The following is a 27,945-nucleotide window of genomic DNA, read 5'->3' on the forward strand; positions in this document are numbered from 1 at the left end:
CTCTATAAGCTCTTTATTTCTATGACTTTGCAGCCACAGGACAGACGATAATTAAAAGAAACAGACAGTTGATTATGTATGAAAAAACATAATTTCCTGAATATACTACAAAACCTAATGACACCCAACTCTGATCAGTGTTGATGTACAGTAGCAGATGTACTGCACCAGTAGGTAGGTTCAGGTGCTGGCTAACAAATGAGGTTGTGAATCGCAGACTACGTACAGCAAATCTTGTCTGGAAGCCAACTCCAGCTGGTCCCCCTTTAGCTTATCCCTTTCACCAAAACAGATTGATTGTATAGTTTTACCTGAAGCAGTAGCTGATCAACTTAATTATTTATTGGCAACATTAGGAAGACAAGTACAATGAGAAAACTGAAACATGCACTTGAAGTCCTTCAGAACAACACTGCAGCAGCTCACTTTCTAATTAACATTAACTGTTACATAATAAATGCACTTATGGTTATCTCCGTGAACGACTGGGACCTTTGAATGGATCATCCTGTATCAAGAAAAGAAAAAGTTTAAGATAGAAAAAGCATTAACACATTTATCAGAGAAAACTGAAAAGTTCAGATAATCAAGTTTTAGTCCAGTTCATTTTTGCCAAGCAAATATAAAATTGATTATGGGTGATTAAGTGTAGGGGTATATATTTCTGTTAAGGATGTAACACAAAAAGAGATCAGGAATTCAGATCACTTTTAAATGTCCATAATTTCATTTTTTGATCTCTTTTTACCTCATCATCATCACTGTCATCAAATGCAATTCCTTTAGATGACTGGCTCTGGCTCTGAGAGCTGTACTTGGTGAAGGAAGATGACGATGATGCTGGTCTGTGGTAAGCAGAGAAGGAGCCGAGTTAAAACGATGATGACATAAAAAAAATGATGACAAGCACATTTAAAATATGAAGTTAGGGACAGAGTGGGTGACTGCAGTATGGACAGCTATGTGTACAGTTTTTTTTTTTAATTATTAATGTACTGGACTACCACATTGTGGACCGAACACAAACATACCTTGAAGGGGGTCGGGAAGCTTTCATTACAGGTATATCTTCATCTGAGTCATCAATGGTCATCTGGCGATGGATAAAGATGAGAAGCAAAGTTAAGGGGATGGTACAGTTTACATACCGCATCTGTGTGTGTCGTGAATTGACTTACTTCTACATCTGCATAAGATGTTGTGGTTGAAGTCCGAGATGATCTCTGGGACGGAGCTTGAAATGCTGAAAAAGGAGGTATAAAGAAGAGAGAAATCAAGGAAGAAATTGAAAGATGAGGAGCAGGAAAAGGTGGAACAGATTCATACACTGATAAAATAGAATAAGAGTTCTGCGCTTTCTCTGCGATGCCTCGGTCTGGCATGTTAATGTTGTACAGTATACAGAACATTAACTTGTTTGTCTATAGATAATCACACTAACACATAATCTCACAATCTCCTACCTTGCATAATGCTCCTGCTCTGGGTTGTTGCTGATGATTTCTGGGAACGGCTCCGACCGGCTGGCTTTGGTTCAGAGGGAGTTGCACCTGGATGGACAGATGAACAGCTTAGAACAAGGATTTATGATGCAATGTACAACCTTATCATCAAGCAGCCGGCAACCTCCGGTGTCGGAAAAATAAAGCCAACGCGATGTGCCAAAAACTGCAGTTCCTTGAATTGCCACTTGAGACTGGCCCAAAAGCAAGTAAAAACCCCTATAGACCTCCATGATAAAATGCCCAACTTTACCACGCAGTTATGTTCACTAAAGCTAATTTCCCCCTATCATGAGAACTGTATGGTGTATATTTTATAAATCACCCCTTCAAACTACATTAAGGCTTAAAGTTATGCATAATCAAGGGTGTTCCGCTTTGAGTGACAGGTGAGTGCTGTTACAGGAGGCAAGCATTGACTATAGGCTACATTTGGCCCGCCTCAGCTCTATCCACTCTCCACCTCTTGGACCTGTTTTTTGTTTAGCCTGGGGTTAGGCCGGCCACACACTGGCTGCGTGGCGTGAGCGTGGATTTTTCTGTCTTTACACACCAGAAACGTGTCTGATGTGGCGCTGCTGCTGCTAGCCTTGTCTGTACACATGTATGTTTCCCATTGATTTACTGCACTCAAGCAGTAGTATACTTCATGTTAAACATAAATATATACTGATTTGATTACAGCAAAGACAACGTCGGCAGTATTGACGGCAAAATAGGCTACAGAATATTTCGTTCTGTATTGACAGGTGCAATATTTGAAAATCAATAATTATTATTTTTTTTTTTTTAATTACATTTATATCTGCATTTATCTTTTATCTTTTTTTTCATCTTTTCCTAGTCTATTTTGCCTGGAAACGCTTCCAACATGCTTGCGTGTCGCGTGAAAAATAGGCGTTTCTATTTCTAGCATGCACGCGTTTTCGGCGGGGCTTGAGCCGCGCCTGAGACGTGCGTGTCACGCAGGCAGTGTGGAAGCTCTAACCTGTTAACATGGGAGCCGAAATAAAAACGGACACGCCACGCAGCTGACATGCTCACGCCACGCAGCCGGTGTGTGGCCGGCCTTAGGCGACGTCATGCACTGCCAAGTTGGCGAGCTTCATTTTGGCTCTTAAGAAACCTATGGGGGACGTTACAGAGACTTTGTCCATGTTTTATACAGTCTATGATTATCATTTAACATCTTTTGTTTTTTTTGCATTAAATATAACTGAACATATAGTGTCATATGTCATTTAAATTCCACATTAATCATATCACTCTTTATATTAAATACCTGTACCTGTCATGTCGCATTAGTTAACCTCTTACACTCTAGGTCTAGCTGATTAAATCCGCCTCAGGCAACCGAGGCTGTGCATCATAGATGAACATTCTGATTAATCAATTTCTCTTATTTCCTTTTAAATGAACTAGTGTGGTGGCCGGGTTGGTCAGCGGGTGGAGCAGGCGCACATATACTTGGAGGTTTATGCCTCGATGCAGAGGTCCAGGGTTCGAATCTGACCTGTGACGATTTCCTGCATGTCTTCCCCCCCTCTCTCTCCCCTTTCTCACTTAGCTGTCCTATCAAATAGGGGCGGAAAAGCCCAAAAAAGAATCTAGTGTGTACACATTACATTAGCATTGATAATTGTGCATACTTCTGCATCGCCCTTACACAAAGGTCTGGTAAGCAGTAGGGTTGGGTACCGAAACCCGGTTCCACTATGGATCCGGTTCCTACGCAAACGGTAGTATTTGGACCGGATTACAACGCAAATTTCGGTTCCTCATTTTGGTTCCGACTGAAATATTTTCCCTCTGTCGCTCCAGACAGCGGCAGACTCTTTTTTCTTTCTCCCTTTTCCGCCGAGTGGCTCCAAACTCCATAAAACAGCCTTTCTTTCATGTCATTTTTCAGTTTTTCAAGAATCCGGTTAGGAATCAAAATTGTTTTAAAAGTACCGGTTCGGCATCGGAATCGTAAAAATCCAAACGGTACCCAACCCTAGTGAGCAGTCATTGTATGATGTGTATGTGTGGTGTGACCTGCCACTCAGGCACTCTGAGTGCTCTGTATTAGCTCTGAGTCATTGCCTTGTACCAAGCTTACAGTCTTGAATAAACCTTTGGAACATCTATTTTACTAATGTACATCTCTCTATGCGCCTTTATTTGTGATAGATAATATGATAACTCACCTCTGCCCCTTCCCCGACCACCCCGCCCCCTGCCTCCTCGCCCTCTGCCTCGTGTGGGGGGAGGAAATGGGACTGAGTCTTCGTCAGAGTCCAAAGCGAGCTCTCTGGATAGATCAGGGTCAACAGGCTCATCCCCACGCTCCAAACGGAGAGCTTTGGCTCTGTTGATAGCCTGAGAAAAAGAGAGAGATAAGGCGCACACAGTTAAACATAACAGACAACACTACATTCCAGGCTCGTGAGCAATCATTACTTACTTCTTTGATTTCATTCTCTTCCTCTGTGGTGTTCTTTTTGGAGTCTCTGAATAGCCGGATCTAAAAATAAATAAAAACATGCACTCTTATAATGACGTACAACATTAATGTTTATCGCTGTTTTAAGCCCCCAACTGCTCCTTCCAGGCAGCGCTGCCTGGAAGGCACTAGGATTAGGCACTGGTTATGGTTATGGTTATGGTTAGGGGTTAGGTGCCTTGAAGGCAGCAACATTAACCTCCTCAGCCCTATTTACCATGCAAGCCGCAGCCCTTACCTCTGCGTCTATATCCTGCTCCGTGGTTACTCCTCGGGCTTGGAGGTGGCGTTGTGTCTTCTCTAACTGGTAAGTGATCAGCTCCTCAATGGCGTCTTTCTCGTCTTTGTCTACAAACTCCTGAATGGCCTTCCCCATGCCTTTCTCAGTCAGAAGGGACAGCTGCACTGTCTGAGAAGAAAAAGAATACAGAGTACAAACAGTATATGAAAATAATGGCGCTTAGCCACTGCTAGTACCAGCTCTGCTCGGCTCGGCCGCGGTGCCCCGTCCTCCATTTTCCATTGCAGATTTAGTACCGCCTCATGCGTGAGGCGAGCGTGGCTGGTCGTCATAACGACGCCGCAGGAAACTGCCGTGACCCACCGCTGGCTTATCTATTTTAAAATGCCGGGTTTGTTCAGGACACCCCCCGTCTGTCGCTAGCAATGATGACGCAGTGTTTAGTGACGATTCTCTCTGACCAATCCGTCGTCTGCAGGTTTTCACGTGACCTTTTGGTATCGCCTCAGCTTGCTTGGAACCTCGACGGAGGTGATACTAAAAAAAGTACCTGTTAGCCTGTTCCAGGTACTTTTTCTCATAATGGAAAAACAAAAAAGCTGAGTCGAGTCGAGTCGAGCAGGTACCATGTAATGGAAAAACGCCATAAGTGTTATGACACCATGTAAGTGTGAATGTAAATCCTTGTGTGCAGTACCTGTTCAGTTGCCTCAAAGTACTGTTTAACCAGGTCCTCCACTCTCAGCCCCTCAACTGCTGTGGTTTTTAACAGTTTTCCGTAGTCAACATTGACCTCATCTACAAAACACAAAGAATGAAACATGTCAAATAGACACTACTGTACATCGATACCGTAGATCCATAGCAGTGAGCAGTGTATTTAGCCTCTGTCTGACCTTTGATGTCCTCCTTCTGCTCACGGCGTCTGAGAAAGTGAATGATGTCTTTCGGGTTGGCTACACGTTCCACAAACTTCTGACTGAAGCGAGAAGTGTTGAATGCCTCAAAGCCTCCACTGTAGTCCACCTGGGGAAGGCAATGAAGATGATGAATTTGAATGTAGCGCAAATAGGAAGGTATGTGCACACGCTGCAAGGCCGCCATCTTACCCTCAGGCGAATAAGAGGTTTCACCGGGGTGAGCGGACATCCAAGTCTTTCTCTTTCAGCTTCCTCTAACATCTCTGTGACCTACCCAGTGAGAGAAAGAAAGAGAGAAAGATATACGGGGACAGATGAAGGGGAAGAATGGTAAGATGACTGGAAGACTGGCTCTGTATGTTGTATACAGTATGACTTTAAGTGTTACCTTAGCATAGCACAGGTCCTCCACCTTCTTTGTGACCTGGGGTGTATCAGGTGTGAATTGGTCTTGGTAGTCAGCCAGCACAACATCTTGGATGAAGAACTGACGCACTGTCTTTAGGGGGATCTTCTGCAGGTTCATCTTACGTCCTTTCACCCTCAGCAGCCCTATGTGCCTAGATCCACACAGAGTGTTTTGGCTACTTCATCACTTTAAAACGCACTCAGAACATAGAGTTTACTATCTATTGTTTGTGTGTCTATGTATTACTGTATTTATATGTACTGTACTTCTTGGTCGCCTCTCCAGGGGACAGGGAGGTGGCTACAGAGCTTCCAGGCTGTGTCACATAGAAGAGCTGTTGTTCATTTCTGGTTGGCGCAATCAAACACTCATGCTCGTGACCCCACACTACCAAGTCGATAAAGTCATCCAGGAACTGCTCTGGAATGTAGTTAGTGGGTCCATGCTTACTCCTAAAGAAAACCAATAGACAGAAAAGACAACAATTCAAAACAAAACCACAAGGTGGAGAGTAACATTGGAAAAGTATAGCAGTTTATATCTGAAACCACTAACAGGGGCTGACTTTTAGAGATAATGAAGTCAAAGTAAAGCCTTAATTCTTCGAGAACATGTCAAGCTATTAACACACCATGGCGAACCAACCTATTATTCACCATCTTAAAAAACAGTTTTGACTGCCATAACTTTCATGTCCACACAATTCCTGCATTCTCACTTAGGACTGAGTCACAGATTGTTAGTATGCAGTATGTACTGTATCACACAGTGGACAAAATGTATCTCTAATACTTTGAAATTTCCTGTGGCTGTTCTAAAATGTACAGATTTTTGTTCGGTTTGGACTTTCCAACAACATAAACATGCACACACCTGTTCTGGTGGATGGTGAAGAGGTTAAACCATTCATCTTGGTCTTCTTTGGGGCGAAGCATTGTGACCTGGTTGTTGACAAACATCCTGTACAAGCGCTCATCTGGGATAGAGCCTATACACATATTCATACATAATTTAGAACAAAACATGAATCATTTTATGAATCTTGTTAGAACAGATTATGTTAGGAATGGATATTACCAGCGCACCATGACACACAAAACAAACACTTACCGAGACCAAATAAGGCTAGCTTGGTTTTGCCTTTCTGCATGAGGATGGGACTAATCTCTATCTTCTCCACTGAATGGGAGTGACCAAAGTGATTGACAAGACCAGAAGCACTTAGCAGATCCAACGCACACAAACCTTCAGCCTTGAGGAAAATAAAGTAAACGTGACATTAAAACACACAAAAATATATAGATAACAACAGACATACACAAATGAACAGCCTTGCATATTTAGATCTTGTGTTGTGTCTAATAATTCCTTTTATGCTGGACTCACAACTCACCCCAGTTGGGTCATCATGGTTACCGTGAATGCTGAATGCAGGAATAGAGATGTTCAGGTTTTCATCCTGATAGTTAACCCAGGGGAACCTACAGCAAGTCATACACACATATACCAACATTAATGTAACAAGAATACAATGTTTTGCTAAAATAACCACACAAACACAGCAGAACTGACTCGGTGGTGTTGAAGTTGACATTCTGGTCACTGACAATGTTGAAGTGTATGGGCGTGTCTCCCATGCAGTATCGTCTAAGCATAGTGATGCAGTTGTGGAGGCATCGGCGTGACGGTTTGTTGTCGTGGAACAAATCACCACCCAGCAGGATGAAATCTACCTGCAAGCGAACAAATGGGAAAATAGAAAGCAGTGGGTATTTAGAACAGGTAGACTTTGTTATGTCCATTCAAGCAGACAGAGATATGCATCAATCTGATTTACTGTTGAGTCATCCACATGCACATCTATCAACTTGTATGTACCTGATTTGTCTTGGCACATTTCAGTATTTCATCAAGCGTGTTATAAGAGTCATTGCCACGGATGGCATCCTTCTCGAGGTAACCAAGGTGAATGTCTGTAGCAATCAGGATCTTGAAGGTATCCTCATCATCTCTAGAAAAACAGCACAAAATACAATCATAAAAAATACAGCTCATGTATTTGATTGTTTTGTACCCATATAACTGTAAATTATCTAGAAAATATATATTATCGGTCAGTCATTTGGAGACCTGTTAATAACCAACCAGCACAATCACCCTATAGTTGGTTTGAGAAATGCTTTGCAGCATTTAAACAAACTCACAAGGTGTTCTCTGAAGACATGATGATGTGGGGAAATAAGATCTCACTCCTGACAGGTGGTCATCAAAAGGCTTCCTCTGCAGAAAATACATTTAGCCCTGAACATCTTGTTTAAAAAATAATATATTCTAACATACAATTTAGACATGCTACAAAATATTACAGGATAACAATAATCACATTAGGAAAAAACTAATTTGTTCAAATAGTATGTTGCTATTTAAGGAGATAATAGACATACCACATCATGGATAAGTTACGAAGATAAAGTCAGTATTATTTTATCACCAGCTAACGTTAATCGTGAGAAATATTACAGAATAAATATAAAAGAAAATGTCTTGAGTTCCTGAAATAAAGCCGTATTCATAATATCTGGGCCACCGAACAATACACTTTACGACACACTACAAAACATTGTGTTGCGTTATAATATAGTTACTGTGTGATAGCTAGCTAGCTAATTATCCGTAAGTGAAGTCGTAACGTTAGCTAACTTAACGTCTTAAGTTACTGCGAAGATGGTGAGTTCACTTTTGCGAGAAACAGTGCAAGTTATCAATGCGATAGCTAACAAGAACTAAGCTTGCATTTACGTATCGGATGGGTCTAACCCACATGTCTATTGAACATTAGATTATTATTTGTTGTGTATGCTATAACAACTATAATACAACGTGGGAAAAACACCAACATTACTTGCATGCATCGCAACCCACCTCCGCACAAGTCCAGTTCTCTTAATACATCCATGCAGTAAACATGTCAGAAAATCCCGGCAAGCTCTCCCCGACTCTCACAAATGGCTCAGAGTAATTGTAGTTTTTTTCGGAAACATCACCTTTCTAAACTGCAGAATCTTCGCGGAAGAAAAACTACACTTCCGGTAAACAAATGGTGTGCGTTTGTTTTATCATTTAAGTCGCACCGGTCTGCCTGTCCCTCATACATAACGTTAACGTGTATTTGTATAGCGTCTGACGGGCCAGGCTGGTATAAATATCATTCAAACTCCTCAGAAACCCTGGGTTGTGTGGTTTGTCAAGTGATGTTTTCTTTTCACAGCTCTGGCAGCCCTAGAAGTGGAGCTTAGCTAGCAGACTGACAGTCGTCATTAAAGACAAGTCTGGCTGTATTTTTACTTTACCATATTTTGCATATTTTACTCCCAGGTTCAGCACAAGCGAGGCAGTCTGCTTGGCTGCATTTTAATGGAGACGTTGTCAAAAACACCCGGTGCTGATGCTACGCGGGAGAAGGTAGCTTTAACGTTACTACACATAACGTTAGCCTCCTTTAACTTAAAATGAAGAGTTAAATCTGTTTGCCACCGTTTATAGTGACCAAAGACTATACGGAAAGCTACCCAGCAGCAGTTGCTAAAACTCAGTCCAGCTGATGTTGCAGACCTAGAAAGTATAACGTTACTGAAATTTCACCTGAATGTGTAGGCTATATTTGACTTGAGCAGGAAAAAAAACTCATGTTGTAACTTTAAGGTCAGTTAGAACATGGAATTTAAGGTTTTAGTGCATTACTTCACTTTTTGTACTTCATTTGCTGATTGCTCATGATGAGATGGCTATACTATTACTGCAATATCCCCATTTCTCATATATTGAAAATATGCAGTAGATTTAGAATATTTGCCATATATTGTGGATGCTGTTCAACATTTAGCCCCTTTTCTCTGTAGGATCTCTGTCCACCACCAGCACCCTGTGGAGTAGTAACCGACAGCCTGTCACTCCCATCTTATAGAGAGTATCCTGCTCACCGTCCCTTCATCAATACACTTCTGCAGCACACACCCCAAACACGCACACATCAGTTGTGTCGCCCTTTATCACCCAGCAAGGCATTCCCAGAGACCAGCAGTGCAGGTAACTTTAATTTGTGCATATGTGTATGTTGTTTTCCCTCTACAAAGTTTCCATTCAGGTATTGTGGTGTTTCAGAGCTCCATGGTTACAGCATGTGCAACATGATGCCGCACTACTTGAATGTCTCAGTTTCACTGACATCTATTCATTCTTTCACATTCTCCTCCCTCTCTTCCTATACCCTCCTATTCTTCCATCCAAACCTAAAAATCATATCTTATTACACCACGACTATAATCATGCCCTAAATATGTTAATTATATCCCCGTATGCATCACATTCTTATATCAAATCTCTCTCTCACACACAATCCATGTGTCTGTGCACGTGCAGAGATCTTATCTGCCTTGAGGAACCTCCAGGAGAAGATCAAGAGGCTGGAGTTGGAGAAAGGACATGCAGAGCTCAGTCTGCACACTCTGGGGGAAGATGCATCACACACACATCTGCAGCGTGATAAAGTCACACAGAGACTCTTAAAGGATCCCACAGACTCAAAAAGAGAGATAAGTGGCCAGTCCAACTGCAATCAAGGTGGGTGTATGAATAACATATTATATGTTTCCTCTTATTCCTTATATCTTATGGTGTCTCATTGTTCTTCTCGACAGTGTTGATCACCCACCTGGCTGCTGCAGAGTCTCGCTGTGTGAAGCTGGAGCGACAGCTGGATCACATGAGGAGGATGTTGCGCAGTGCCAGGGCAGACAGGACCAGCCTGCTCAAACAGCAGGTTAGCCCAGTGCTCCTTAGTGTCATAGGCTGTGATATAAGACTCTTCCCTTAAAATGGAATAAGAAAAATGTAAAGAAAAAAAAGATTATGCCTAAATGCAATGTTTTTGAGTTAATAGCTCTCATGTGTGAGTAAGTATATTTGTAGAACTGTATTAATTGTTCTCTACCCTTTCAGGTTGCCATGGAGACAGCCAAATCAGCTGATCAACAATCTGACACCGTGTCTGAGCATGCCCAGTTGGAGAAGCTGGAGCGACTGGAGCAGGAGTATCTTAGGCTGACACGCACACAAAACAACGCTGAGGTACACACATGGACACAGTGACATGTCAGTTAGAGTTGTTACTGTTGGTCGGGGCCTTGGCTCAAAATTGTACATTTCTATGCAGACCAAATGACACAAATTCCTCAAGAACAAACAAACAAAGCATTGATTAGTGAAGCTTGGTCCCATGGCCGAAAGATCCAGAAATCCAGGGCTGTGGTTCCCAAAATACATCTTAAGGGAGTCAAAAATGAATAGAAGGGGTGAGAAAACAAAATAAAACAAAGTTATTTGACACAAAATTATTATTAGCTTTTATATTTTAGCTTTTTGTTGTAAAATGCTGAACACTTTTACCTCTTCAGGCCCAAATTTGAAGGGGAAAAGACACTCTTTGGTTAAACTGCTAAAAACTGCTAGACATTGATTAGTTCAAAAGGGTCACAAACCAAATCCTGAAGGTTGAAAAGCAGTGATCTAGCTCGGGTTCCTTAAATCAGTTCAGAAGTCACAAATCCTAGACTCTGATTTCAACTTATTTGTATTATATTTTCATGGTGCGGTCTCATTCAACCAGAATTTTGCTGAAAAGATCATTTATATTTTAATCTCAAGTGGGCCGGGACAAGATGGGGAAAATAAATCTATTCTCTTGTTGTTATTATTACCACAATAATGATTGTGCATGTCTGAATATGTCAGATGAAGCTTCAGGAGCTGGAGATGAAACTACAGGAGGAGGAGCACCAGAGAAAGCTGGTCCAGGATAAGGCCAATCAGGTAACTTGGCTTTGTATTTGTCTTTAGCTACCATAACCACTATTTACAGCTTGTAATGTTTCTTAGTCTATTGTTTTATGTACTGTATGCTTTATGCTGTAAATTTAGAAATTTCCACACACTCACTTGGATATCATTTTGTGTGTGTTCCTCAGCTACAGACAGGTTTAGAGACCAATAGAATATTGCTGCAGTCAGTGTCACCTTGCCTGTCCAGCAGACAGTCCAAAGAGAAGAAGTCCAATTCAAAGGTAAAGAACTTCACAGGTTTTTACTTCTTTTTCAGAATGTTTCTTGTCCTTTTTATACATTAGTAGATGTTTGAAACAATTGTGAAATTGTAAAAAAAAAAAAGCACATTCCATTTTGTCTTCTCTCAAAAAAACACCCAAAGTTTCATTTTGGTGTCATTAAAAAATGTAAACATTTTGGATGTTGGTTAGAAAAACTAATCAGTTAAATATTTTGTAACAATAATGCATTTGTAATATAAACAAAAGTGCATTTTTCCTGTGGATCTTCCTTTTGCTTATGTGGATTTTCACTTTCCAGAAATCTTCACCGCAGCAGTCGTCCTACACACAGCCACACTATAGACTGAGCCTCAGAGATGTACCTTTTGTTGCTGGAACGGTAGTATGGGAACATATGCATTTGTGGTTTTAGCATTGGAATAAAATGGTATTTAGTTTTTAATGCTGTACTTCCCTTACACCATCTCTTTTTCTCATCTCCCACCTGACTTTCAGTCAGTAGGCTGCAGCCACTCTGTCAGGGCAAATGTCCAGTCAGTTTTGTCTCTCCTGAAGCGACACCAGCCACACCTCTGCAACAGCCGTGTCCTCTCTAACAACGCAAACCGCTATGAGACGGGTGGTCTCAGGCATTCAGACAGCTCCTCTTCTTCCTCGTCCACTAGCGGGGAGGAGCTATCTGAGCTGCTGCAAGCACTACAGGAGGAGCTGCGACTCATGAGCTTGTGAGTGTAGTCTTATATGATCTCTATAAGGAGTAAATAGCTTAGAATAGTGTTGCATTTGATTCTCTGTTTGTGTTGCAGGGAGCAGCACGAGTTGATGAAGCAGGAGGAGGCCAGTGTTTCTGACCAGGAAAGAAAAGAACTTCAGAGGGAGCAGGAGAGGCTGCTGCTGAAAATGGAAAGGAAAGGAGAGCAGATCAGTAAGCTCTACAAACACAAAACACAGGTAGGTTTTCACACAGAAAGAATTCAGTTCACACAAAACTCAAATTTCAAAAGTTTTCCTTTACTTGTCTCCCCACTAGATAAAGAAGTTAAGAAAGGAAGCTAATTCCAGGCGCAACAGTGGGAATGAGGTGAGAGTCATTACCACAGTGTCCACTAGAGGTCGCTCTAAAGTTAGACCAGGAGAGAGGAGCAAGAGGAACCTGAGGCTGCTGAGGGACATGAGGGCTCTGCAGACCTCATTACGGACCTGAAACTCACCAGGTTATGAACACAGCACATTAGGTTAATCGTTTTGGTGCTATCAACCTACCATTATTTCACCACGGACACAGCCACCGACTGTTTTTTTTGTTGTTGTTGCCGTATTCGAAACATTGTAACACATCTAAAAAGACTCTTTTAAACCAGACCTAAGCGTGTTAGAGCATGTTGGCTCAAACATCTCCCTGGATCAGTTTGTTTGTTTGTTTTTACTAGATGTTTAAGTCCTTTACAAGCAGAGGGCATCGCATTCATAATCCCATCTTAACTATTATATAATTGAAGATCCATTGAGTGCTGGAAAATATGTTTTTAAGTTGTGTTTTTTTATGTAGTTTTTTGGGCATGGAAACATATTTTACAGTAATGGACAACCTGGACATAAACAAATCCCAGAATAAGTAAGCCAAAACTGGGTGCTAAAACATTCCTGGGTTGCTTGATTCCAGATTCTCACATTTCATAAATATTGATAAATTGGATGCAGCAGCAATTGGTAGTGTAAAGAAAACTGTAGTGATGAAATAGTTTGATAAATATTTCTGCATTAGAATGTAAGGACCTAAAAATACTCCCTTGATTTGTCATATTGTAAACTGTGTGTTTGTATTTGCACGTTGTGTGTTATGATCAGAATATTTCATAATTATTTCTACAAATATGTAGGAGGATTTTGTTATTTTTTGACAATCATGCAAAACCTATTTTTGAGTGATAACATTTCTCTAAGAATTAAAGTATTTATGTTTGCACATGACTACATTACAGTTTATTTTGGCTTTGTTTAGGTGACAAATACATGGGCGTATGCATTGGCAACCAGCATGCCACAGTACTTTTTTTGCTACTTTCTTTCCACCGGTTTTATCGTGTGTGTGTGTGTGTGTGTGTGTGTGTGTGTGTGTGTGTGTGTGTGTGTGTGTGTGTGTGTGTGTGTGTGTGTGTGTGTGCGCACTATGGACCGCTGTGACGTCGGGTGACATCAGACCAGAATAAGATCATAAAGACTTTTTTAAAACAAATTATCAGCAACTGTTTTACCACAATATTAAGGCTTCATTACAACATTTTAGACTAAATTTGGCTTTATTTATTCAAGCAAACTGTAATTTATTCAATTTAATTAATTAACATTAAATTTGCAAACACTAAATATTAGACTTAATAATCCATTCAGATTTTTCTCGATCCCTCATGTTAGTTTTTATGAATTATAAATGTGAAGCACGGCTTCTTTTTTTTTTTAAACTGTTTTGTGACAAATTAATTATAAATACTGCAAACATGCATGGTCTTGTTTGAGAAAAAAAGAGCCAGATTTTTACAAAAATAAAATAAATATGAATCTAGATGCGAACCACATGAGAATACATATTTTTAATTTATAAATGTATGAGCCCTGTATTTTGTTGGCCAAAACTTGATACTGTCCCTATGGGCTACCATACATCTAGTTTTAAATATTTATTTTAGTTTTTAGTTTAGATTTTAAAGAACTACTACCCTACAGCCTATAATAGATATTGGAAAGATGCTTAATAATTATCACAACTAGCTTGTAGCGAGTATGTAAAAATTGCCTTGTCAAACAAATTATATTATTTTTAAGTAGCAGGGTATTTCTTGTGGGTATTTATTCTTAGCTTAAAAATACATCATTGGGATGTGAAATATTTGCGTTTCCCGTCCAGGACTGCAGAGCTAATCGTTGGTTTCAGCACCAGGCTGGACTGGACAGCTCCTTCTGGATGAGCCTGTGTCTATCTGAGGGACACAGCTGTCTCCATAGAGTAGCAGCTCTGGGCTCCAGACTATGAGCATCCATCTGGACCTTTACTTCAGCATTGTGCACCCTGAATTCACCTTCACCATCTCCAGCATCAGGAAGTTCATCAACAGCCACTTTGTCCTGCAGACACGCAGGGACATGATGCCTGAAGTGTGGAAGGACAGGACCATGCTGCAGCTCAGAGGTAGAGGACGAAAAAATAATATCCCAAACTATACTTTGTCTACCCTAAGCAGATAGAAAAAGTATTATTGTTTGTTCTATGTAAGTCAGATGATCTGGATGCCCTCTTTGGACTGTATGCTCAATCAAGCTTCTCCTCTGCTGAGAAGCCTTTAGGAGCTTTCACATTTCTGACATCTCACCCCATGACGTCACCTCATCCTGCTCAATCAACGACTGGCTGAAATCGAGCTGTCCAATCAGCTGGAGGGAAAAAAAGAGGAGCTCCGCCTTCTGTCTCAGCAACTGGAGGAGGAGAGGAGGAAGACGGAGAACTTGCTGTATGCCATGTTGCCCAAGCATGCGGCTAATTGGCTGAAGGAGGGCAAGACAGTAGAAGCAGGTTAATGGAATGCAAATGCTATACATGTTGAATAATCAGAGTGTTGTTTTGTGTTTGATGTGTCTAATATGACTGCTGTGTCTTTATGTACAGTATGTGTTTGTGTATACTATAGGAGAATGTGAAGAGTACACCATACTCTTCAGTGATGTGGTAACCTTCACTAACATCTGCTCCCTGTGTCAACCAATCCAAATTGACCTTATGCTTAACTCCATGTACCTTCCATTCGACCGACTCACAACTGTGCACATGCAAATGTTTACAAGGTATACATGACAGATTTAACCTTTTGACACAGATATTTAAAGGGATAACCGTTTGTATGTTTGTTTTTACCTCAGCAATGGAGGGAAGAAATGTAGTGAAAAGATTTAAGTTAAAATTTTAAATCCCTACTAAACTGATAGGGATCGTTCTGCATAATGAGTGTGTTACTTTTGATAATTTACGAACATTTTGTTAGTAATACTTTACTTACGTACTTTACTTGAGTAAAACTTTGCATGACTTCTACTTAGAATTAAGTATTTTTATAGTGGTAATGATACTTTTATTTAAGTAAATTATTGGAATTATTCTTCCACCGCTGCAAATGCATCTGTGTTAAGGATTAAACCACAATTGTACGCACAAAATGTGTGTTTGCTCTCTTCTGTCATAACGCAGCATCTGTTCTTCGGCTTGTTGTATTTCTGTAGATCCGTGTGGGTCTCCACACTGGTCCTGTACTGGCAGGTGTAGTTGGAGAGAAGACGCCTCGTTACTGTCTGTTTGGAGACACAGTCAACACTGCATCTCGCATGGAGAGTCACGGCCTTCCCAACAAGATACACCTGAGCCCAACTGTCTACCAGTGAGTACGCACATATTCATGCATGAAAACGTTCATACACACTTTGACGTTGTGTACCACGAACCCTGTGATTTCCTTTTTCTGATTTCCACATACTCTGTCCACATTTTCCTAGGACTAGGACTTCCTAGGAGGATAAAAGCTTTGTTATCCAGAAGCAAAGGGAGATAGAGGTAAAGGGGAAGGGCAGAATGACCACTTACTTTCTTGAAAGGAACATGGGAGTCAGCTAGCAGCAGATAATGGGTCTCACAGACCTGGATACTGGGGCTGGACAGCAGAACAGCCAAATGAGCAACAAGCCAAGTCTCCACAGAACAGGTCTGTTTGATGTCTGACAAATTCCTCTAATTCTACATCTAGTGATTTACTCGGTGTCCTTTAAATTGGGGAATAAGGACTTTAAATTGCCAATTGTTTCATTTTGAATGCCCTGCTCCTGTCTTCATCAGCTATACATCAATCTCTTTCCCTCTCTCACTCACTTTATTCATCTGTCGTAGCTTTTCAGAGGCAGCGTAAGGATGGCCTTTGCTTGATCCCTATGAAATATGGAGACAGCCTGAGTGAACCCCCAAGTCATCACATATGTTTGAACCCCAGAGCTACCCAGCCATCACGCTCCAGGACTCAGAGAGCTATGGAAGCCTGCACACTGATGATCAATCAGAGGATGGAGCTCAAGAACGGTTAAAAGATAGAGATGAATTTGGCCAAACAGTAAATAAATAAATAATAAAATAAAAGTAATTAAAAACACGGATGGCTTACAGAGCGACAGCCATGTGGACACAGAGGAACAACAGCTGATTACCAGTGCTGTGGAAACCAACAATCAAAGCAAACGCACCCGAACCAGGTTCTGTGTGGTCATGTGAGCTGCTAATGATTTGCGGAATGGCTACATGACTATATATGATTCATCAACCAAAGTGCTATTGAACACCAGCCATTGACAAAAGAGCTTTGGTGTCAATGGTATCATTCTCACTATAAAGCCATTACATCAGCTAGATAGATTCTCTGCATTGATCATTGTTTCCCTTGAGTAAATGTGTGATACGTTGGATGTAGCAGATCAAATATTACATTGAAGTTGACAGTATATGCTTTGCTTGTAGCCCATGTATCTGTCTGGCAAACTAAATAATAAATGCATTTTCTCTGTCAGTGATTGACTCTCAATAAATCCTATTGGCGCAGAAGGTAAAAACATTTAGTTACGTGACTTTTCATTTTCAAACCAGCAAAATCTGCAGTATATCCAACTAGAGGTAAACTGGTAAACACTCATTGTAAAAAGTAGTAGTTTTAAGTTCATTTGAAGTATAATGTGTCCTGTCCAGTTAAATGTGTCTGTACAACACAAAATGCAGGTGTATATCCAGTCTTAGAAATACTCAAATATATTTATTTTGAGATTTAATGGTTACAATAAATGAGCTTCTTAAATTTTGCCAAACATAATTCATAACACTGCATATTATCACATGTAATAGCTTATAATGACTGTTAAAGGGACCTTACTTACATTTTCATATGAATATGCCAAACACTGGTATATTTACAGGGAGCCTTCCATACACGAAAGCTGACGCTACAGTGTGTGATGTGTACTTTATACACACTCTTTAGGAACACATTGAAACACACCTGGCCCCTTGACTACCCATTTCAGTTTACATCGTGAAAAGAAACAAAGATGATTAACTATTGAGTCTGATATTGCTCACGAGGCCTGAGTTAGTGACCACAACTGTCAAACTGTAAAAGGGCCGTCACCTGCAGGTGTGTGTCTTACTCTGAAACGACACCCCAGGTTGGGAGAGGAGTCCAGACATCTGAAACCGTTGCAGAGGGCCCCGTGTCTTATCACTTTTAACCGGGCCTGGATTGCGATGGCCGGGTGAAAACAACACCTGTAACCAGAGTCTTCTGTTTGTGTGGTCAGGTGTGATAAAATCGGTCCGCTGGCTCACTCATTAAGAGCCCAATCAACACGGACCTAAATGAAGAGGCTAACCTGTTTTGAGGCTCGGTTCATGTGTGCATTTTTGTATTAAGTCTGTAAAAGTGCTGCTTCTCTCAGGAATCTGTCTCAGTGATGGAAGCCAGCTCAGTGATTTTAGGTTCCTCCTGGTGTTTGGTCAGAGCTGGCCGGTTGGTGTAAATATCATCCACAGGTAGAAGGAATGTGACAGTTTTTACCTTGGCCCTGAAAGGTCAAAGAAATCACAAGAGTTTTGTGGCTACCAAGCTGCATCGTAGGAAAAGGTGTATGTAGAGAGACAACATAGCTTTAAACACATTAAAACTGACCAGTAATGGGGAGAACATTCACCTCCAATGTAAACCACATTGTATACAAGAATTTTGCTTTAAAGCTGCATTTTTGGAATTAAAAGCACATGACAAGTCTGTCTGTACCTGTTTTTGTGTACATATTCCTGTAGGGAGTGCCTGTTGGTAACTTGTCCTACTTCTCCTCTGGCTGAGTTACCAAAGATGCTATTCCCCTGCTGGATCTCTTCCTGTAATCTTCCCCATCCAGAGTCACTCGGCTGTGCCCTGTCAGTCCTTCCCTCTGTCATGGTCACACCAGACAAGTTGGAGCTTATGGAGTATCTTCGTACAGTCATGACACCGTCTTCTGTGAAATAACATGAACATGGTGCATTGGAATGGATTCATTTCCACAGTGCAGATATAGCTATGGAAAGAAAACACTAGGGACATTTTCTGATATTCAAACTTGTCATGACATGTCATGTCATCTTTTTCTGCCAATTTAAAAATCTCCATGTCTTACAATAAACACCGTTTTTCTTGTACTTTCCTCACATTTTGTTGCTGTGCATAGAATGCATTTCTGTTCAAATGTTTCCATAAGAGGCAATTGAGTTGCATTATGGGATGACGAGTTTGAGCATTTCTTCTTTTAATCTGCTGTGAGACCTCCAACTTAATAAAAGTGTGATGGTGAATCGTTATTCATTGGTTTTAGCAGTGCTGTGGTACATTTTAAAAATAATTATTATATCACTTTTTCTTTTTATAACAATTATTTTAATTTACAATTCAGGCATTGGTGCTATTGGAATGTGGCGTATAACTTTTTATGTCTATGGTGCTGTTTAAAAGGAACCACTGTGCAGTAACAGGCCCTTCTCTTACCTTTATATGGTCCCTCCAGGACTGGCAAAGACGCATTTCGCCTCAGGCTTACATACGGGTTTTCCTCCATTCCCGCCCGCTGCTCTGCTGCTGAAAACACCGGGCTGGTTTCTCCTGGCATGGCCCTGAATGACCGCTGACCGTAGTCTCCCCGCAGCTCACGGTTCTCCGCTTCCAGCTTCTTGATTTCATCGCGCATCTCCAGGATGACGTGCGCCAGGCTGCGGCTGCTCGCCATGGCGCTGCTGCTGCGCTGCCAGTACCACGGCTTCCCAAAAACCGGCGGGTCGTGCAGGAGAAGCTCACCGTGCTGCTGGGGTTTTAACATGCTGCTCCCAAAAGGTTTTGTGGTCCTCCCGCTGTGTGCCTTTCTCTGTTTTGTGTGCCTCAATCTCAGTCTAGATCTTGTTCTGGGGAGATTCTGTCGCCTTTCACCACTTATACAGCTGAAAGGGCTCCGGTGATCAGCCAGCAGCACACAACGGATGTTTTATTAATCAGCCCCGGCGTCCAGTTACAGGAAAACTAAGCAGGGGTCGGAAATGAAATGTGCACTGCACTAAAGCTTGAATGGCGGGAGACCTACTAAACATACAGAATCTCTGAAATACCTAAAGTTTATGACAACTTTTGGGTCCTATACATCATGTGTAGCAACTTCATGTTTTAGCCCAAGAGAAGATGGGGAGGATCAGATTTGTTTGCTTTTTGGCACCTCACTCTTTCTCTTGTAATGTCCATGTCTCTGTTGGGATTACAAGATCCTCCCTATAAAATATTAATTACATCTGTCAGCAAAGATAAATGTAGGAAGGAAACTGAGAAAGTATCAGTATTTTCTTCTGTTCTGATAGTGATGCAGAAGATCATTTATATAAGAAAACAAAGATCAAATTGATCAATTATACAAGTATAGATTGGATTTATGTTTTTGAAATGCACACATGTACAATTGGGAGCCGATGCACAAAGATGTTTCTTTCATTTCACTCAGAAGACAGGGATGGAGACGTGTGGGAGGGTTGGCCTCTAATTTAGGGATACTAAATATGTGGTCCTCTGTCTCATGAATATGCATGATGTTTGATAAAGGCAGAGGTCAGGGGATCAACCAACTTGGAAAGAAAACACATGAAAACAAAACAGGCGTTTGATAAATAATAAGAGGAGGAATCACTGCAACAGACATCAAACACAGGCAGGCCGCACACAAAGGAAAAGAAATACAGATAATTACACTCATTGGGGCCTCCACAGCCGGGACTGTATGGGCAGGTGCTGCAGGGGAGCTCATGTGGCCACAGGTTGTAACCCATTATAAGTAGACCAGACAGTATCTGAGCTCACCTGACTCCAACATGAAAAGAGGTATACACTGCCCACATACTTTAAAATAATATAAAAAAAGTTTTGGCTACCAGGTATGAAACATTTTGTCGTCTGTGACCTAGACTGAATGTTGCTGGCTCAGAGCAACCTGACCCCGCCAGAGTCTAGGCCACTGGGAGCGAGACAGGCCGGTCTGTAGAGGAGAGAAACCCAATCAGCTCCTCTTTCTGGTTCACAAAATAGGCTGCAGAGAGGGAGGGAGGTGAGAGAGATGAGACAGAGGAGAGGAGAAATACTGATCGGCTCGAAGGAAAGGAGTTTGTGAAGAAGAGACAGGAGGTCAGTGAAACTCAATCTGCTGCACCTCAGGTGTGCGACCACAGAGGGCGAGTGAAGAGACAGATGCATTGAATGTGTCAGCCGTGTTGTCAGACAGAGATAAAAACAGACAAGTGAGAGAGATGGAGGACCGCATGCTGGCTTTTACCACCAGCTGTATGCTCAGGGTCACTTAACCGCTTTTTATGCACAGTGCCACAACCTTAGTAGGCTTAGCATCAATAAATAAACAACCATTCTGCTGCTCTCTCTCTCTCTATGGTCAGTAATTATACTCAACTATTGGAAAAAGTGACACCAGATCCCATGGAAAACTGCTCAATGTCAGTCATTTCACTTTCAATGAAACCTCATATGTCCCAATAACAAGTTTCTTTACCCTGGACCCACTGATGTTACCCTTTACAGTTACAGAAAGGCAAACAGACCATGAACAGTAATACTGCAGACAAAGCTCCAACACAAAACTACACCAAGGGTCATTTTAGTATAGGCTAGTAGTTACACACAAAATACTGTATGCAAGTAATGTAAAAAAAATATATATATATATGGCTAGTTAGCAAAATAAAAACATCTGAACTACAGTATGGCATATTCAAATTTCAAATGAAACCATACTTACAACAAAGTCTATCAGAGGAAAAGTAACATTCAGCAAATGACTTAAGTGAATGAAAAGAAGCACAGACAATTCAAACATATTTTCTCCCTGCTATCAATTAAAACTAAATCATTCTCTTTACTAATTCCTATTTCCAGATGGTGTCCCAACTGCCCACACACTCATAAAATAGTGTGGTTGGGATGTCAATTATGGTTAAAGTGAAATACAGAGTCAACAATGAACATGTGAAGCATAAAGGAAAACACAACTCCAGAGTAAACACAATGGAGCCAGTCTGAAATAGATAGACCGAAACAATACACAGACACATAGCAGTGATGATGAGAGCCTCCACGGCTCCGTCAGATCAAAACAAACTGCTCAGATTTGGATTCATTTTGGCCACTGACTTTGTTCTAACCCCTCTGACTTTGAAACATAAATCAATGATCCAAAAGTGTGGAGTCTGTGGAGTCTGTCCATTTATTTAGAGCAGGATTACTGTACGGCAACAGTAATCCTGCCTTTCCGAGTTTCTACAGTACATTTTGATTTGATCCTACAAGCCAATGTGCCTCACATTTCTAGGTGTAAACATAGCAGCGCGGGCCCTGTGACAGTGACGTTAGAGGGAGATGACATGACAGGTTGACCTAAAGCTAACAGCATTTCTTGTGGTCAAAAACAACCCTAACCTCTTTTATCTGGATGCTTTGATGCAGCGGAGCCTTTTCATCTTTTACATGTAAAAGCAGACAATACAGAGTACAACTGAAGAATAAGGATATGAAAGTTGAAGATGTACTGTAGTTTCACACATGACAAATGGTGGTTCAACCTCTACTGAGCTGTTGTCTGATTATTAAAGTCTACACTACTGTATCTGTTCAAATTGGAAACAATATAGTTGGTATTAGGAGCTGATGGATTTAAAGATTTATACAGCCGCTGCCTATTATCTTGTGCACCATGGACCAAGGCAAAAAGTGATGTTCTTCTTTATTTCAGCTGGCTCATTACACATTTCTATTTCACACATTTCAATATATTGTGCAGGTGAAGGACCTCACAACTATCTATAATTAGCTACTTTCTGCTCTCAGGCTCAGTCAATAGACAGGACATGAGAGGCTGCTGTGCACAGCTGCAGTCAAGGCACAATTTCATTTTAGAAAGCGATTTTATCCCATTTAACCCTGGATTAATGTGATTAACATACGGAGGAACATGAGCTATAGTGAGAGGAAGGGTGATCTGAAGCTAAGGTGCAATAAAAGACACGTGATTGTAGAATCAGGACAGTGGATGAAATGGAAAATGACTGAAGTATAAGCAGACCTTTTGGACATTAACCAAATTTTATTTAAATGTTATACATAAAACTTTAGTTTTTGTTCCTTTTTTTTTTTAATTCAGCTAAACAAATATTTATATATTGTATATTTTATAAAAAAAAAAAAGAAACATGTCAAACATTTTAAATATTAATATTTCTTATTTACAATTCAAAACAGTACAGGAAATAATAACAATAACAATGCAATTTCAATCATAAAAATGTTACAAAACAATTTTTGTTTTGTTTTCCATTTCGAAATCGGCAAGCTGATATTTCCAGAACGTTAGCAAAGATACAAAGTAGCAATGTGGAGCTGCTCTACATTCAAACAGGAACTGGAGGTGCGTTCAACTCTTCAGATGCTTCGCTAAAAAACTTGTAATCCAATTTTTTTTTTGTTCACATCAGTCATCTTACGAGATTTCATGAGATAGTTTGAAGTACAATATGATATTCCACAGAAAATGGGTAAAAACTGTCATCAAAAAGCACCAGAGAGCTATATGTTACATATATGGTTGATCGCACCTCGAGCTCGGTAAGGTCACTCTTCTCTAAAGGGACTGGGTTGTGGAGAGAAGGCGCATGTTGTGGGGTTGTGTGTGTGAACATATGAACTGTGTGTATTTCTTGTGTCTTGTCTTGAGTGTGTCTGTCAGTATATAAGCTGATGAATCAGTTGGCAGGGCAGAGGAATCCATATGACACATGGATTGAGTCTTTAAAACCAAAACAAACAGTAGCTAACAGTCCAGCAGCCTGGCCTCTACTGTAGATAGTCAACGTTCAACGACAGGACTACAGACTAGTACGACCACAGTCTACACACTTCTTCCCTTATTTTCTCTACACTCGCCATCAGTCACAGTTCCACTAGCCTGCTGCTCCTTGCAGCAGGAAACAGCTACAGTCAGAAACAAGCAAATGAGCCTCTTTTGAGCAAACAAAATGTCCTCCCTGGCACAAAGGATTTCTTGAGAGTCTATTGACCATTTAGTAGGCGCTGTGCCGTTCCGTTCCTGGTTGTCTTGTGTGAGGAATCTGCACAAAAGCAAGAATAAAGAAGCTTGCATTGGAACAGGAAAATTCAGAAGGAGGTTAAGTAACGAGACTAGCAGTTTGGTTCTTGGATAGACTGGCTGTGAGATATGGGGGAAAGATAAAGTGGGGTAAGCAAGTAGCAAGGTGACAAGATGTCTTTTATGAAGGAATGTGATGACATGACATACCGGTCTTAGAAAGAGTGGACAGAGAGCTGTGAGAGAGAGAGGAGGTGCTGGCAGCAAGAACACTTTTTTGTAGCTGTAATGACAGGAAAAGTTGGAAAAGAAGTAGAGGAAACCATGAAGTAAAAACAGAAGCTGATCCACATGAAAATGCCTCCATAAAATAATGCATAGGAAGATATGATGCTCATAATGCCATGCAAATGAGCAAGAAAACAAACAATGTGGTAGTAACATAAGTCTGGACATTCATTGGTCATTGCACAGTGAGTGAGACCTGTTCATTCATGACGCCAGACAGCTCAGTCAACATGTCCCGGTAGTGGGCTCTCATCTCCTCCTGGTACTCCAGCTGGTCCTCTTTGATCAGACGCTCATTAACATCCAAAGCCTGGCCGCAGGCTTCTGCAAACTGCCTGCAGGGTGCGAACCAAGTTTGACTGATTACTTATCATGTCATTGAACCTGACCTTTAATGATCTATGTCAGGATTTTATTTTGCACTGTCAAAAACTATTAGGATCTAACAAATTCTTGCCAATAAATAAACAGTTTTTTTTCTGGGAATGTTAGGCCTTTAATTGACAGGACAGCTGAAGACAGGAAAGGGGAGAAAGAGGGGGAATGACATGGGTTGGAATTGAACCTGTGGCCGCTGTGGTAAGGACTGACACTTTGTACATGGGGCGCACGCTCAACCAGGTGAGCTACCGGGGCTCCCCATAAACAGGTTTGCAGGATGCTTTTTATGCTTTAAGAGTTTACACTGTGAAAGAGATTGTTGCATAAATCCTAAGGTGTAATATAGGACCAGAAATCAAATAGGAACTGCACTTTATGGAGGTTTTCCTTCTCTTTAATTCACATGTATTTGACAGTTTGCTTGACTGTAAGATTGCCATTATTATTAGCACTGCGAATTATACACTTCACCTTAACCTTTAATCATCTGGGTAACAATCTTTATCTTACAAAAACACAGTCAAACACTGTCAAAATGTATTAAGCTGTAACAATTATTTGGTGTTGATTCGTGTTCATTCACTTATAAAATTGATGAAGTGCTAAAACAAGCATTCAAAACTATATAAACATGTTGAATGATGGGTGTGGATTAATAAAAACTGGCATAATGTTGCTTTTTACACCCCCAGGGTTTACACTTTAAGGGGGATCACTGCACTCGCGAACAAGATGCAGGACAGTCTTTCTGACATTTGTGGACTATTTACTTTTTTTAAATTTCTTATATACTTAATCAAATTTTGTTTTGTTGAAGTTTTCCTGGTTGCTTTTTTTTTATTGATTTGTATTCATATTTTGTAGCATTTAAAAAAGAATTGCTGCTGTTTCAGCAGAGTTTCCAACACACCTGGATCTTTTAGGAACTACAGATGTGTTGAACTGCATTTCCCATGTGCAAGTACATGTCATATAGTACACTTGTTTTGGTTTTATTATAAGGTTGTGTTCATAGACACAATATAAAATAACATAATTCTAACCTTCATGCAAAATACATACCTACTGTGAAATGCTAGGAACAAAATCCACAACACTTTGCACTGAATTTTGCATTTAATCCTACCTGAAGATCTCCTTGAGCAGTTTGACCTGGTTGTCTGGGTATTTCTTGGCATTCTTCTCCTCTAAAAACGCCCTGGCATAGGCCATGGGCCCAGCATTCACCTGGAAAAGGGAACGATCAGGTGAGACAAAACAAAGCACCGATATTCCCCCAAAATCCTAGCCTAGAAATCTAGACGCACCCTATCGGCAGCAAATGTAATTTGCAGCCAGGGGGTCTAGCAACTCTCCGTTGGCTTGCGAGCTGGAAAAGCCAAACTCTAGCCGGGCCAATCAGATCGTGTATAGAGTCAGTGGGCGGGATTAACATAATGACGGTAGAGTTACAACGGTTCTGCGTGAATTCCCTGCTACTTGAAAACAAAGAAGATGGCTGCTGCTGCTGGCTTTAGCCGCAACTCTGGACGACTTGGAGTTAAGCACTGAAGTCATTCTTAAAAAAGGAAGATGTGTTCGGAGTTTTGCCGACCGGATACGACAAAGGTTTAATCTATCAAGTAGCGTTGCTCTGGTTGGTTGTAGCGCTATCCTATTGCGTGCAGAGGGAATTTGAAAGACAATCGTTTATCCCGCCCCTCGGATTGAGCCCTGCCAATGGTGAGTTCCCAGACCCAACATCTTGATGTGGGTCTGGCTTGTCAGGCTACCAAAAACCTGTATTTTGGAAGAATCCCCACCTTGACACTGACGCTGCCCTGCAGTTTCAGCTGCAGCCGGATCATGTCCACCTCCTCCATGTTGCAGAGCTGGTTGAGCTCAGAAACTTTACGTGACATCTCATCGATTGCTACCTCAATCGGGTTCATCTCTGTGCTCTGCTGCTCCACCACCTGGATACGCTTCTTTAGGTAGGGGAAGCTGGAACTCGCTGAAGAGAAAGAAATAAAAACCTTTTGGTCAGACCAACTCTACATTATAGTTTTCTGACAGGTAAGGCTTTAAACAAATACTTACTGGTCAATATGGTGCGTCTCTTGCACTGCTCCTCCACTTCTCCATGTTTCTTCCCTGACAGAGTGAACGGAGTCTCAAACACAAAGCGCTTGATGTTGTGATGTCTCTCAAAATCTGTCCTTTTTTCCTGTTGTTCTTTCTCGTCGAAGTAGGGCACCACGTACGTCACCTGAATGTAGGCAAACTTGGGGTCCAGGTCTTTGGGATTTACCTGTATTTAAAACATGTTTTCTATGAAGGCATACTGTATGCCCACACATTCACCAATAACTTGCAATAATAACAGCTAGGAAAATCATTAAGTTTTAAAGTGCTCATATTATGCTCATTTTCAGGTTCATAATTGTATTTAGAGATTATATCAGAATAGGTTTACATGGTTTAATGTTCAAAAAACACCATATTTGTGTTGTACTGCACATTGCTGCAGCTCCTCTTTTCACCCTGTGTGTTGAGCTCTCTGTTTTAGCTACAGAGTGAGGCATCTCACTTCTGTTCCATCTTTGTTGGGAGTTGCACATGCGCATTAAGTACTGCTAGCTAGTCAGTTGCAGAGTATCAGGGAGTGTCATGCTAGCAGCTAAGCGAGCATTATAATGTTTGTTACAAAGTGACGCACGTTCGTCACAGAAGTAAAGGCTGGACTACAATAGAGCTGTTTGGAGCAGTTTGTGAACAGTGTTTTCTGTTGGAGATGATAAGTCTCTTTGGGCTGGACTTTGGGCTTTTTCACTTTGTAATCCTATTACATGCACAAAAAAGACATATAACACAATAAAGGAGAGGGAAAAAGCTACAAAGCATAATATGAGCACTTTAATGTCTTAGAAGTAACTTTAACGGGCCAAATTCTGTCACCTACCTTATTGGAGTCCTGGATCATCTTGACATTATCGGCTCCAAACTTGTCTGAGTAGAGTTTGAGTAATCTCTGGGAGATTTCCGACAGTCCTGTCAGCTTCGGCTCTTTGTAGATGAACTCTTTGCTCTCCTCTTCCTCAAAGAAACCCTACCAGAACAGGCACACACATGCACGCACTAATTAGCAAAGCCAACAGGCTTGTTACATGTACGCATGGGGTGTTTGTGTGTATGCAATGCAAGTTTAATATTTAGATGTTTTTGCTGTCACAACAAGCTGTATACACGTCAGTGTGGTTTTATGTTGCCCCCTAGTGGTTTCTTGAGTCACTGGTTGTACACAAAGGCCGTAACACGTGTTAGAACAACTCAGCGCTAACAAGGTGTCAGAGTTAAGTTCTGGATGGGAGAGTTCAGAGGACATAT

The 27,945-nt window shown here is 41.1% G+C and overlaps 4 protein-coding genes across 11 annotated transcripts in view; 1 reads left to right on the forward strand and 3 right to left on the reverse strand.

The window, feature by feature from the left end:
* Window positions 1-327: 327 nt before the first annotated feature.
* mre11a (MRE11 homolog A, double strand break repair nuclease) lies at window positions 328-8,588 on the reverse strand. 2 transcript variants are annotated; one of them, XM_078246190.1, is made up of 20 exons: window positions 8,480-8,588; window positions 7,762-7,837; window positions 7,436-7,568; window positions 7,130-7,290; window positions 6,951-7,038; window positions 6,668-6,809; window positions 6,431-6,545; window positions 5,824-6,009; window positions 5,537-5,708; window positions 5,338-5,418; window positions 5,125-5,254; window positions 4,926-5,026; window positions 4,226-4,396; window positions 3,949-4,008; window positions 3,692-3,863; window positions 1,464-1,550; window positions 1,179-1,243; window positions 1,032-1,093; window positions 749-845; window positions 328-508 (listed from the first exon to the last, which is right to left on the reverse strand). In XM_078246190.1, the coding sequence occupies exons 2-20, from the start codon at window positions 7,779-7,781 to the stop codon at window positions 470-472; spliced, it is 2,082 nt and encodes a 693-aa protein (XP_078102316.1). In that variant the 5' UTR covers window positions 7,782-7,837; window positions 8,480-8,588; the 3' UTR covers window positions 328-469. The 2 variants fall into 2 exon arrangements, with proteins under 2 accessions (XP_078102316.1, XP_078102317.1); XM_078246191.1 differs by having other exon boundaries at window positions 8,460-8,501.
* Window positions 8,589-8,784: 196 nt separating this feature from the next.
* On the forward strand, window positions 8,785-13,655 carry cep57 (centrosomal protein 57). Of its 3 annotated transcripts, none has more exons than XM_078246195.1 (11): window positions 8,785-9,019; window positions 9,457-9,643; window positions 9,977-10,177; window positions 10,255-10,376; window positions 10,556-10,684; window positions 11,348-11,425; window positions 11,581-11,676; window positions 11,978-12,061; window positions 12,175-12,404; window positions 12,486-12,630; window positions 12,710-13,655. In XM_078246195.1, the coding sequence occupies exons 1-11, from the start codon at window positions 8,972-8,974 to the stop codon at window positions 12,881-12,883; spliced, it is 1,494 nt and encodes a 497-aa protein (XP_078102321.1). In that variant the 5' UTR covers window positions 8,785-8,971; the 3' UTR covers window positions 12,884-13,655. The 3 variants fall into 3 exon arrangements, with proteins under 3 accessions (XP_078102321.1, XP_078102322.1, XP_078102323.1); XM_078246196.1 differs by having other exon boundaries at window positions 11,978-12,058; XM_078246197.1 differs by having other exon boundaries at window positions 12,486-12,604; window positions 12,710-12,831.
* A 3,852-nt stretch (window positions 13,656-17,507) lies between these two features.
* Window positions 17,508-22,798, reverse strand: LOC144515395 (uncharacterized). Its single transcript, XM_078246204.1, has 3 exons — window positions 19,278-22,798; window positions 18,531-18,753; window positions 17,508-18,318 (listed from the first exon to the last, which is right to left on the reverse strand). The coding sequence occupies exons 1-3, from the start codon at window positions 19,603-19,605 to the stop codon at window positions 18,189-18,191; spliced, it is 681 nt and encodes a 226-aa protein (XP_078102330.1). The 5' UTR covers window positions 19,606-22,798; the 3' UTR covers window positions 17,508-18,188.
* A 225-nt stretch (window positions 22,799-23,023) lies between these two features.
* Window positions 23,024-27,945, reverse strand: part of dock10 (dedicator of cytokinesis 10) — a 69,439-nt gene continuing 64,517 nt past the window's right edge. For 4 of the 5 annotated variants that reach the window (XM_078246201.1, XM_078246200.1, XM_078246199.1 and 1 more), the window contains exons 51-56: window positions 27,521-27,667; window positions 26,659-26,869; window positions 26,382-26,572; window positions 25,706-25,806; window positions 24,395-24,533; window positions 23,024-23,932 (exon numbers count right to left, since the gene is read on the reverse strand). In XM_078246201.1, coding sequence (XP_078102327.1) covers window positions 23,885-23,932; window positions 24,395-24,533; window positions 25,706-25,806; window positions 26,382-26,572; window positions 26,659-26,869; window positions 27,521-27,667 — 837 coding nt within the window. In that variant the 3' untranslated portion in view covers window positions 23,024-23,884. Of the gene's footprint in view, window positions 23,933-24,120; window positions 24,194-24,394; window positions 24,534-25,705; window positions 25,807-26,381; window positions 26,573-26,658; window positions 26,870-27,520; window positions 27,668-27,945 lie in introns of all 5 variants that reach the window. The other variant, XM_078246203.1, reaches the window with a different exon arrangement.

This window comes from Sander vitreus, chromosome 3 (genome assembly GCF_031162955.1).
Source record: "Sander vitreus isolate 19-12246 chromosome 3, sanVit1, whole genome shotgun sequence".
NCBI lineage: Eukaryota > Metazoa > Chordata > Actinopteri > Perciformes > Percidae > Sander > Sander vitreus.

Bases quoted from the DNA above. Each gene is read 5' to 3' on its own strand.
- mre11a (XM_078246190.1), bottom strand. From the start codon at position 7,781: ATGTCTTCAGAGAACACCTT. The intron at 5,709-5,823 runs GTACAGTACATA...GTGTGGATCTAG, and splicing joins CCTGGAGAGGCGACCAAGAA to GCACATAGGGCTGCTGAGGG. The intron at 846-1,031 runs GTATGTTTGTGT...TGCTTACCACAG, and splicing joins GCTTCCCGACCCCCTTCAAG to ACCAGCATCATCGTCATCTT.
- cep57 (XM_078246195.1), top strand. From the start codon at position 8,972: ATGGAGACGTTGTCAAAAACACCCGGTGCTGATGCTACGCGGGAGAAG. The intron at 9,644-9,976 runs GTAACTTTAATT...GTGCACGTGCAG, and splicing joins CCCAGAGACCAGCAGTGCAG to AGATCTTATCTGCCTTGAGG. The intron at 10,685-11,347 runs GTACACACATGG...TGAATATGTCAG, and splicing joins GCACACAAAACAACGCTGAG to ATGAAGCTTCAGGAGCTGGA.
- LOC144515395 (XM_078246204.1), bottom strand. From the start codon at position 19,605: ATGTTAAAACCCCAGCAGCACGGTGAGCTTCTCCTGCACGACCCGCCG. The intron at 18,754-19,277 runs GTAAGAGAAGGG...GTTATTTCACAG, and splicing joins CCTGGAGGGACCATATAAAG to AAGACGGTGTCATGACTGTA. The intron at 18,319-18,530 runs GTACAGACAGAC...TTGACCTTTCAG, and splicing joins GAATATGTACACAAAAACAG to GGCCAAGGTAAAAACTGTCA.